The sequence below is a fragment of the Condylostylus longicornis genome, unplaced genomic scaffold, assembly GCF_029603195.1.
Source record: "Condylostylus longicornis isolate FDR11 unplaced genomic scaffold, ASM2960319v2 ptg000211l, whole genome shotgun sequence".
NCBI lineage: Eukaryota > Metazoa > Arthropoda > Insecta > Diptera > Dolichopodidae > Condylostylus > Condylostylus longicornis.
In genome coordinates this window covers 387,933-399,499 of record NW_026578178.1, presented here as the reverse complement: position 1 = coordinate 399,499, position 11,567 = coordinate 387,933, and the positions used below count along the sequence as shown (strand labels likewise).

At 32.5% G+C, this 11,567-nt stretch overlaps 2 protein-coding genes across 2 annotated transcripts in view; one reads left to right on the top strand and one right to left on the bottom strand.

Annotated features, from left to right (window-relative positions):
* On the bottom strand, positions 1-1,606 carry LOC129616456 (uncharacterized). Its single transcript, XM_055532079.1, has 2 exons — positions 210-1,606; positions 1-118 (listed from the first exon to the last, which is right to left on the bottom strand). Exons 1-2 carry the CDS (start codon positions 1,604-1,606, stop codon positions 1-3), a joined length of 1,515 nt encoding a protein of 504 aa, XP_055388054.1.
* Positions 1,607-7,011: 5,405 nt separating this feature from the next.
* The window catches only part of LOC129616454 (clathrin heavy chain), a 73,243-nt gene continuing 68,687 nt past the window's right edge, over positions 7,012-11,567 (top strand). Inside the window, exons 1-2 of the mRNA XM_055532078.1 lie at positions 7,012-7,152; positions 7,456-7,567. Of these exons, the coding sequence (XP_055388053.1) occupies positions 7,526-7,567 (42 nt within the window). The 5' untranslated portion in view covers positions 7,012-7,152; positions 7,456-7,525. The remainder of the gene's footprint in view (positions 7,153-7,455; positions 7,568-11,567) is intronic.

Genomic DNA, 11,567 nt, shown 5'->3' with positions numbered 1-11,567 from the left:
TTAACTATTGGTTTCCGATGTCCAAATATTGTGTTTCCTTAGTTGTTTATTTATCAAGTTTGTACAGTGATGATCATAACTTAAAGATGCCCACGTTGTTCTTTGTTCTTCTAATATCCTGTTCTGTTTAAACAATGTACTCATATTCTCCTGCTCAATTTTTCGTTTTTTCTTCCTAATGAGTTTGTTAATACGTTCAGTAGAATAACCGTTCTTCACCCATGTCCAAAATGAAGTTTACTTCTGATCTATAGTCGTGTCTGTCCATCGGTGTGGTTAACATTCTATGGATCATAGAGTTGAACGCTGCCATTTTATGTTTCGTTGATTCTATGTAATTTGTAAATTCGATGTTTCTATGTAATTTGTTGATGCATCTGTTTATATTCTTCAGTTCTTCCTTGTCCACTATCGCGAAGACGTCATCAACATACCGCATCCATACTCTAGGCATCAGGGAATCCTCCTCCATTCTTTTTTCCAATTTGGACATAAATAATTCTGCGATAAATGGTGAAAGTGGATTGCCCATCGAAACTCCCGATGTTGTTCTGTACATCTCGTTTCTGAATTCGAAGTAATTCTCCTCCATGCAAAGTCTTGCTAATTTATGGTATTCTTTTACTTTGTTGTTCCAATTTTCTGTTTCTCCTGCTTGTGTTGATAACCATACTTTCAAATATTCAAGAGCTTCTTTAACTGGAACACTAGGAAAGAGCGCTTGGACATCGAACGATACCATTAATTCATCAGGACCAATCTTTAAGCCTTTCGTTTTTTCTATAAATTCCTCTCTATTCTTAATAGAACAGGAACGGAAATCCATTTCCCCAAATCTTTTCACGAGCCACTTCGCAATTTTGTATGTTGGGGCGCCGTTAGCGGAAATGATCTCCCTGAACTGCTCACCTTCCTTGTGAATTTTTGGTAGACACACCAGTTTCGGAACTGATGGATTCGGCATCGTCAAGTCGTTAATGTTGAAGTCCAGAAACTTACACTCCTTTAAAGCCTTCCTAACCTTCATTGCTGATTCCTTTAAAGGGTTGATCCTAGTTTTTCTAAAATTTCCGTTATTAAGTTTATCTATGATCTTTTCATCGTAATCGTCCTTATTCATAATAACGATAGTGTTTCCCTTGTCTGCTTTTATGTAATACACTGGCTTTTCATTCAAACTTTTCACCGTTGCATGTTCACTTCTGGTTTTGTTATCTAGGTTGCTGTTGTTGCTTCCTCTTAGTATTTTGTATACTTCTTTCCTAATGTTCTCCTTGGCTCCATGATCCGCTCCTCTTATGGCTGTCTCCACGTCTGCTATGTTGTCTTCCTTATCAGTTCGCTTGGGTGTGATTGCATATTTTAGTCCTTTGTTGAGAAGGTTCATTTCCTTCGTGCTAAACGTGTAAGACAATTTATTAACTACTAAGTTCTCGATGGGATGTGTTTCAATGTTCATCGGTTTAACAGGTTGTTGCGCATTCCTTAAAGTTCCCAGACGTCTCAATTTATTGTTTAAAATCATTCTTTTTCTTATTTTCCTGCATTTCTCGCCGGCCTTTATTTTCATAAGTAGTCTACTAAAGTCATCATCTGAAGCTCCCATTTCTTTATAAATCCAGGATAACTTCAAATGCGTAGTATACGAAAGCAAGTTCTTATGTGATAGTTCTGCGTATTTAGAATAAATACTCCCTTGTATAAGTTTTGCGTTCCGCTTTTTCTTGAACTTTGTCAGCCTTCGGTAAGTATTGATTCATTTTCAAACGATGGCTCCCCGGCGTGACTCCTTTCCTTAAGCATAATTTTAAAAATCTTATATCCTCACTTAAGCTAATAATTTGTTGTCTTAATTTCAAAAAACCGTTTATCAATCTATTTTGGCTGGTAACCTCCATATTCAAAAATGATAATTTTTCTGAAATATAATTCTTTTTTTTATCGACAGTATTGTGTAAACAATAGGTAGGTTATGTGATGGCAACAAATTTTGCATATCGAGTTTTCGGTGGGAACGTACTTCTCCATAGTAGGGAAGTGTAAATAAACTATTTTTAGCAACCTGTCGGTCTGTCGATCTGTCGGTCTGTGTGTACACGCGTGTATCTCAAGTTCGGCTGAACCGATTTTGATGAAATTTTATATGTAAGTTTATTTCCACCATGGCACGGATCGATCAACTTTTGGTATATATCAGGCCTCGGGAACTGCACTTTTTAGCGGGCCTGTTTTGCATTTTTGAGCATATTGAAGAACATATTCAGCCGATTTACTTGAAATTTCATATATAAGTTTTGCTCTACCGGCGATGAAACCTCCTAACTTTTGGAAGAAATCAGGCGTCAGCAACTGGACGTTTACTACGGGCCAAATATACATTTTTGTGTAAATAAAGAGAAATAATCAACCGATTTCATTGAAATTTAATATATAAATTCCTCGTATAAAAACTATGAACATATAAATTTTTTGGAAAGATCAGGGCTCGAAAACTGATTTGCGGGCCGATTTTACATTTTTCACCATTTTGAAGAAAATATTCAACCGATTTACTTGAAATTTCATATATGAGCTTTGTTTGACCGTCCATGAAAATTCCTAGCTTTTGGAACAAATCAGGTATCGGCAACTGGACGTTTACTACGGGCCAAATATACATTTTTGTGTATATAAAGAGAAATAATCAACCGATTTCATTGAAATTTAACATTTGAGTTCCTCGTATTAAAACAATGAACATGTAAATTTTTTGGAAAGATCAGGCATCGGCAACTAGACGTTTACTACGGGCCAAACATGCACTTTTGTGTATATAAAGAGAAATAATCAACCGATTTCATTGAAATTTAATATTTGAATTGCTTGTATTAAAACAATGAACATGTAAATTTTTTGGAAAGATCAGGGTTCGAAAACTGATCTGCGGGCCGATTTTACATTTTTCACCATATCTACGGAACGAATTGATGGAGTTTCTTAAAATTTGATATTTGAGTTCTGGTTGTTACCGAAACTTACTGGCGAGCTTTTCAGGGAAATCGGGTAGCACAAAGCGAAACTCTACTAAGAGCCAAATTTACATTTTTCTAGGTATGTTAACTATAAGCTTACTAATGTCCTAAAAATTGGAAAGAAGTATTTAACAGACATTTTTATAATATTCTGTAACACTTTCACTTAACTAGACAATACACATTGCGGTCGGTTATGTGCTGACCACATCAGATTTTTTTTTATTGGTATGAAAAGAAAACTTAGTTTTATTCGGAATAAAATACTTTTATTTTTCGCTAATATATTTCGTGCGCTACGTACGCACTTTATCAAAGCTGATTTTCTTCTAATTAAGACAACAAACAATAAAAATTGAATTCTATTAAAATTAGGAATATTATACCTGACTTAATATAATCTACCTGACTTAATCTAGAATTTGATTATTTATTTATTTTTTTTTTTGTTTTTGTTATTATTTACAAACTAAATTTATACCTGTTTTAAACCTTAAAACTAGTATTAGAAGAAAATCAGCTTTGATAAAGTGCGTATGTAGCGCACGAAATATATTAGCGAAAAATAAAAGTATTTTATTCCGAATAAAAGGAAGTTTTCTTTTCATACCAATAAAAAAAAAAGAATAATATTTTATGATATATAATTATTACCGCTTCATGGGAAAAATGTTCTAAATTTATTAAGATTGAAATAAAAATAAAAACTTTAAAGATAATTTATTTATTTTATTTATTAATAATTATTAATTACAAATGCTTAACACTAAATATTTAAAATATTTTCAAAAGTACAAAATATGTACAAAATTTTCAAAATTTCAAAAAGTCATATTTAGCTCTCCACATCTTTTGGCAACAAATGAAATTTTCGTGTCGGCTTTTTTTCATCCCAAACACTTCAAATAATGTTTTTTTTTTCCTCCACGGGCTCACTCACGTCGACCCATAGAAACTTTTGTGATTCCTATCCCCATACATTAGCTCTATTCCTAGGCCCCTGACAAACCGCAGTATGGCAGACACATCAAGCTAGGAGATGCTCCCCGGCGTCACAAAGCCCCCCCCCCCCCGAAGCACCTCAGCCCCAAGCTAGCAACCGCCTCGCACTCACGCAGCAAGTGCTCCATGGCTTCTTCCTCCTCCAGGCATAAACGGCAGACCTCATCCGCCACCCTGCCCATCCTTTTCAGCTGGATTCTCGTGAGGTAGTGTCCAGTGAGAACTCCCACTAATGTTCTCAAATTTGGACGTTTGAGCAAAGTCAGATCCTGCCCCCCAGTCCCAGGGGACGCACAAATTTTCTAGAGTGGGACAGGCCCAGGTGCTCTCCCATTCATTGAGGGTACGCAAGCCCATTGTCTTGGGCACCCCAAAACATGGCTCCGGCCCAATGAAGAGACCCGCCGCTCCCTCCCTGGCAAGACCATCAGCTCTCTCGTTCCCGTCCACCCCGTAGTTTCACAGCACCCACATTAAGGTTCATTTGTTGTGCCTGGCCAGAACGCTAAGGACATCATTTTTTCAGTAGCCTCGATCCCACTACATCAGACAAGAGGGCCCCGAGAACAGCCCTGCTGTTCGACATAATAAAAATCCCGCTCCTTCTTATGTTCCTTCTGGTACATTCTAGAGCACACAACTCTATGGCATATGTTTCAGCCTGAAATATCGATGGGCAGCGTCCGAGAGCCCTAGATACGCTTACGGCCTCTCCCTACACACCCACGCCCACCCCTTCATTGGTTTTGGATCCATCCGTATAGATGACAACGGCCCCAGGGCCAAGTTCTGGTCCCCCCGTCCCAGATCCGCCTTTCAGCTAGCTCCGCAACGTATGGCCTCACTAGGTTCCTCTCCTTCAGACCAAAGTCCAAGGGCATCCCCATGTCATGTACGCCACCGATCTCCTCAGAGATGCTTAGATGACCCGTAAGATCACCCGGCTTTGGCTCCCTGTATTGCCTTATCCGCAGTGCCCCTTTCATAGTCTCCCCCTTTAGGTGAATATGAAGCGGACCAAGCCCAGGAGAGCCTCCATCGAGGTCGTTGGGCACGCTCTCAGGGCACCACTTAGGCCAAGACATGCGAGGGCTGCAATCGAGTGAGAGCAGCCCGCGCCGTCGCCTGATTAGCCTTCTGCCACCATATGACAGAAGAATAAGTTGCAATTGGTCGAACAATTGTTGTGTAGGTCCACGTTTTCCCATAAAACCCCACGTTTTCCCATATAGCCTCGTCGAAGCCCATAGACCCCGGGTGGCCCTAACTATGACTCCATCAAGATGAGGCCCCCAGTTTAGTCGTTGGTCTAGGAATACTCCCAGATACTTGACCTCCTTGCAAGGCTCAATGTTTGTGCCCCCCACGAGCAACGGGCGCACACTAAATTTCCGTCGCCTAGTAAAAGGTACAATGACTGCCTTTCCCTGGTTAATGCCAAGGCCCTCCACTTCCGTCCAGTCCCGTATAATGTTTAGAGCACCCTGCATTCAGTCAGCCACGACATCATCGTGCTGGTCCCTCACAATAACGACCAGATCATCAGCGTAGCCCTGTACATTATATCCGCTATGAGACAGCTTGTACAGTAACCCGTCCACCACAATGCACCAAGGCAAGAGAGATAGGACTCCCCTCCTTCGGGCAACCACGCATGTCCCGCACTGTAATCTTGGCGCCTCCCACCCTGGCGGTAATATTTCGGGAGCCCAGCATGGCCCCGATCCATCTTAGGGTGGGTGCTTCAATTGCCTTGCCAACAGCCGCCCTTATTATTGACTTAAAAGACCCTCAACATCTAGGAAAAACAAAAAAATAAAAATTCAAATAATGTTCACCCATTTTTAAAAAAAAAAATTTTTTTTCACAACTATTTAAATTTTTTTTTAAGATTATACGTGTTTTCAAAATTTATTTTTATTATTCTTCAAAATTATATTATATAAATTATAGTAATTTTTTTTAAACACTTTCTTTCTTCTTCGCATTTATAATATAATACACATATTCTTATGTGTATATTTAAAAATTCTTATGTGTATAAAAACGAAAATAAGAAGGTATACTGCTTAACTCTTTTAGCTAAGGGAATTTTTTGTATACAAATATTGGTGAGTGATTGCATTAGTGTGATGTAAACCGAGGGTCGAATTACTTATTAATAGATATACTTTGAAATTAACTTTGACATTAGATTACAAAATTGCTGTTTTACTTCTAAAACTTAGCATAATATATTAATTCTGACCCTTTTTGCTTATATTTGCATATTAATTTTTTCATAAGTAATCAGCTAAATATGTGAACATTAGACTGTGTTACAAAGAATAGTTCGTCAAAGTTTAACGAAACTGATACATTTTTCAGGTCTATGATATTTTTTTGCATTTTGTTTTACTTTATTATTCCATTCAATATTTAGTTTTAACAAGTCTTAATAAAATCTTTAACTATAAATTTTTTACTATGTTTCATCTTTTTAACGTTTAATACTTAATAATTGAAATGAAATATTTTAAATCGAACTAACTCTTTCAATTTCTTACGACTTTATTTTCTTTTCCCTATTTTAATATTGGTTAGGTACATTAATATGAATAACAAAATTTTTTCTTGTCAAAGACACTGTGCTTACTGTGACTCTTTTTATGTTGGCTTTAGTTTTTTTCTATCAAACAATATAATCCATTGTCATAACATAACATTAAGTTTTTGAAGTTTATAATAATTACAATATTTTATTAATAAATTTTCTATCTTTTAAATTTTATGCTAGTACTTTCGCATTGGTAGAAATTTTGTACTTGACACGTTCTCTTCATATGATTCCTAATATAAAATTTTCTTCGTAAATTTCTTACATGTGTCTTTTACCGAACATTTAATGCCGTTTCCCTCACCAATTTAAAGTTTAATTTTAGAGCAAGTTCAATCACTTATAATGTAATCGATTCAATTATTTATAATATAATCGATTTATAATATAGTCGATTTATAACACTTCCTGAACTTGTTTTATTGCAACTTTCATAAGAATTAATAAATATCTGTATATATCTACCTGAATTGAAGAGTGGAAAAAGGAATAGATTGATTTTTCGAAATATTTTTTTTAACAAAATTTTTTATTAAATTAAAGGTAAAGTTATTTTTAATGATTAGTGATTTTGTGGGGTTCAAATGTTTTATATATTATAAACTTCAACATAAAGTCTAGTATTTGATTTTGATAGCTTCTGAGAAATAGTATGACTCATTAAAGGGTGGGAGTAAAACATGTATTTGTAATTTTATTCAGGATAAAAATTGAGTTAAATTTATATCTTTGGTTAATTTGAAAACCAAAAATGAATTTGATTCAAACAAGAAGAGACGAAATGCGGCTAGGTTAAATGTGTGATTTCCAAGTTGCGTTTGAATTAAGTACCTCTACTCTTTGCAGATAGTGGTGTCTGCTGCAATAATTAGATCGCTAGTTTAAAGAAATAACAGAGTCCACGAAGTGAAATATAATGGCTCAAAATCTACCAATTCGCTTTCAGGAACATTTACAGGTAAGTTAATTACTAAATTAATTATGCTATAAAACATTAAAACAAAAGTACGCCCCAAATATTTTATACATACAGACATACATATATATATACTATACGTATATTTGTATTATGTATATGTAGGTATACTCATATGAATGCATGCAGCGAAATAAGTACCTATCTAAAAACAATCCATTTTTATACATACTAATAGGTATTTTTGATACAATTTTAAATAATACATTTAAAGAAAATTTTGAAGTTTCAAAATTTATGTTTTGAAATGAAACATTGTTTCATTTACTTTAACTTTATTTTTCACTGACACTTTCTAAATCATGTTTTTTTTGCGTTTATTATACCCTGCATTTTCGTGAATGGTATATTCACTATGGTATGGAGTTTGTAACCATTTGAGAGGTCGCCTTCGGTATGGACATATATATATTATATTCTTGCTCAGCGTCAAATTCTGCGTTGATTTTGTGCGTCCCGTCCGATTGCACGGTAATCACAAGATTTTTCTTTTGTGCCAACGACGGCTGCTATTGTAATTGGGGTAATTCGGATAACGGGTTCGGGTAGCTGCTATACAATTCAAAGAGGTTTTTTTTTTAAATATTTCAAAAACTAATAGAGATATTAGTTTATCAAATTTTGTAAAGGTATGTCCAATTATGTTCTACATATATTTTGAAAATTTTAACGGAAGGACTGCACTACTTCGGATAAAAAAAATTGATGCACAGCTGATTTAACATGATGTGAACACAATGCGTATTTTTGACATTTTTGGATACCAAACTTTAAAGTATTACCGTATTGATTCATTTTCGTACATGATTTTTACATGATTACACATCGATGCTGCATGGGTTAGGTACTTTGCGATTAGACCCAACGTACCTATGTACTTATGGTACATATCTAATTATCTACTTTTTTTTTTCAAATCTTCAACGTAAAGTTTGGCCTTATTTGAAGATCTATTGCATTTTTTGGTAGACTTCTAATAAAAAAGCTGGTGAAAAATAGAAAAGTATTAAGCAAAATACTTCTATATTTGTGTTTATGAAAAAATCGAAAATTACAATATTTTCGCAAAAAAAAAAAAGGTCTGGAAAAAGTTTCACTTGTGCAAAAAAGGATCGAAATTGAAGCTCATGACCACCTATGTACTTGAGAAAATGGAATTTAAAAATTAAAAAACAACTATTGAAACCAGGAAAATTTTTAAAATTAAATAAAATTTAATAATGATATGGGAATAACCACAGATATTGACAAAATGCCAAAATGTCCTGTGGCACCATTTTAACATTTTCCACTCTAATTTTCGAATTCGTGAAAAGTGTAATTAATCTATCTGTAAAAATATTTTTCATACGTTGAATATTTAGCGTGTGTTAGTGCTTATTGGTATGTTTGTGGTACCACCTATATTTTAGCGCCTTACAGACAGTTATTATGTTTTTTACCGGATCTTATAAAATATTAAAATATACTTCCAAAACACTTAAAAAAAAGTAATATCTGATCTGCCATTACAAATGATCAAGGGAAATAAATTTATATGAAATATATTTAAATTTTAATACATATTAATCTTACTACAATTCAAAAGATGTCTCTTAATTTAAAAGAAACTAATTTTGGTATTAAGAAATCACCGTTAAAAATGTTTAAAAATGAGTTTAAAAAGGTGGTGTTCTCATGCTACATGTAAACTGAAAGGGTTAAAGTTGAATGCTAAAAAGTAGGAAGCCAAAATATTACGATTTCAATGCTGACCAAATCAGTTACCAAAAAGGCAAACTAAACTACACAACTAACATATCACTTGCTTAGAATTATAAGGTTCTATCATCCAAAAATGAAAAAAAAAGAGTTATTAATACCGAAGGGTTCCATGAGCCTATAAGAAGCTAAAAGAACGAAATCAAGCACAAAGATTTTAAAATTTTTCTAATATTGGCAAAATGAAATTACTCTATTTACAAATTGCTATGGTTTTGTACTAAAAATGTTCTGAGTGTCAAATGGAATCTTTTAACATCTATCTTATAATCTAAATTAAACTAAAAATCTAATAAATTCTTTTAAAAATGGAACTTTAAATTATTGAAATTTTGAAAAGTTGTTTTTTTATTTTGTTTTTAAATGTTATTTTTGAGTTACATATTTTTTATTGTGAATGAATATGAACTTGTTTTTTCTTATATTAAACGTAAAATAAGTAATAGTTTGGTTTAATAATGTTTTTTCATGTAAGATGCAAATATAACTTTCCCTAAATTATGTTAATCCCGTATATACAACAGCAAAAATTCTATGTTCCACATAGAACCTTTGTGTAAAAAAAAAGCCACTCTTAATTTTGAAGGTTCTATGATTTTCAATTGTAAATAATATAAAAAGAGGAAATTTCTAGAGTATACAAAATAATTAAATTAACAATAAGTTTTAATCGACAAAAATTTTTTTTATTAATTTGACGCATTAAAAAACACTAGAGTACAAATCATTAAAGCGCAATTAGGCAAAACAGTAGTTGGTCACTATAAAACCTTATTATTCTAGGCGAGAGCAATGATATCTAAGCCGTATCCACATTTACTTAATGCGCCAAGCCAAGTTAAATGGAAAAAGTGTAAAAAATTCAAATTCCGAAAAACTTCAATGGCATTAAAAAATTTTCATTTTGAAGATATTTTTGTATGTAAAATTTAAACATTTTAAAAATCTTATTTTGAAGTTTCATTTTGAAAATAAATTTTTACTTTTATTAGCACTGTTTATAAATTCTGAGTATGGAGGTTGATAAAAATGGTTATTTAGATCCGTTCTTGTTATATGGTCATTAAATTAATATACTAAAAATATTTATTAATTTGATGTTAAATTAATTTAATTAAATTAGTATACTAAAATGTTTATTAATATTTGTTTACTAAAATATGTTTATTAATTTAATTTTCTTATGTTCTTGAATTAAAATTATATGACCATGTAAGCATGTGGTACATAATGTGGGCAGGTATATTCCATGAAACAATAAAATATGGATAGCTAGTCGTATATGTTTTTCTTAGAAAAAAAAGTGAAGTTAAAATGTAGAGACTCAGAGTGTATGAATGACAAGTAAAAATGTTCGTCTTTCAAAATGTTGTTTTTCGTATTGCAATTTCAGAAATATTAAAATTTTCCCCTATTTTGCTTAAAATAGTTGTGGGATATAAAGATTTAAAAAGTTGTGGGAAATTGAAAAATAAAATTTCAATTTAAAATATTTGATTTTAATTTTACATATGTATTATTTAAATAAAAGTTATTGTATAAATAAAATGGTAAGGTAAAAAATTACTAAAGATTACATAAATTATTTAAAATAAAAAAAATATAATAAGGTAATAAAATGAATTATATTATAACAAATACAGATTATACAAACCAAATCATATTAAATGAAAGTAAAAGAAACAGAAAGATGCATAATGCAAAGAAATCATTGACCAGAAAAATGTAGAAAATTCGTCATTTGTGCCGAATATTTTTTTTTTCCTTATATCTAGAGTCATGTTTTTGTTTTTATTCTGAAAATATTAATCGCTTTATTTGCATTATACTTATTTAGAAAATTATAAAAAATGTTATTGACTGTAACCACAGACATTTTTATATAAGACATCGCAATACACAATTTACTTATACATACATACGGTGTATTGAAAATTGATCATCGTATTTTTGTTAAGAAATATCTATATTATATATATATAGCTACTTCTCAGGTGGTAAAAAGTACGGGTACTTCTAGAAGGGTTAGAGACATGGGACGAAAGGCATTAGATAGAGTTTTGCCTATAGGGTCCCAGAAAAATCTGACATTGGAAGTTTTTAGCCCCGAAATAGCTTTATTTTAAGATTTTCTAAAACAATTTTTGTATAACAAAAGCACGTTTTTCTTTTATACTTTTTATAATTAGAAACACAAACCAAGAAATAAATGATACGTTTT

Coding starts and splice junctions, on each gene's coding strand:
- LOC129616456 (XM_055532079.1), bottom strand. CDS start 1,606: ATGGGAGCTTCAGATGATGACTTTAGTAGACTACTTATGAAAATAAAG. Junction 119..209: donor TTGGACATGGGTGAAGAACG/GTTATTCTACTG, acceptor TAAACAGAACAG/GATATTAGAAGAACAAAGAA.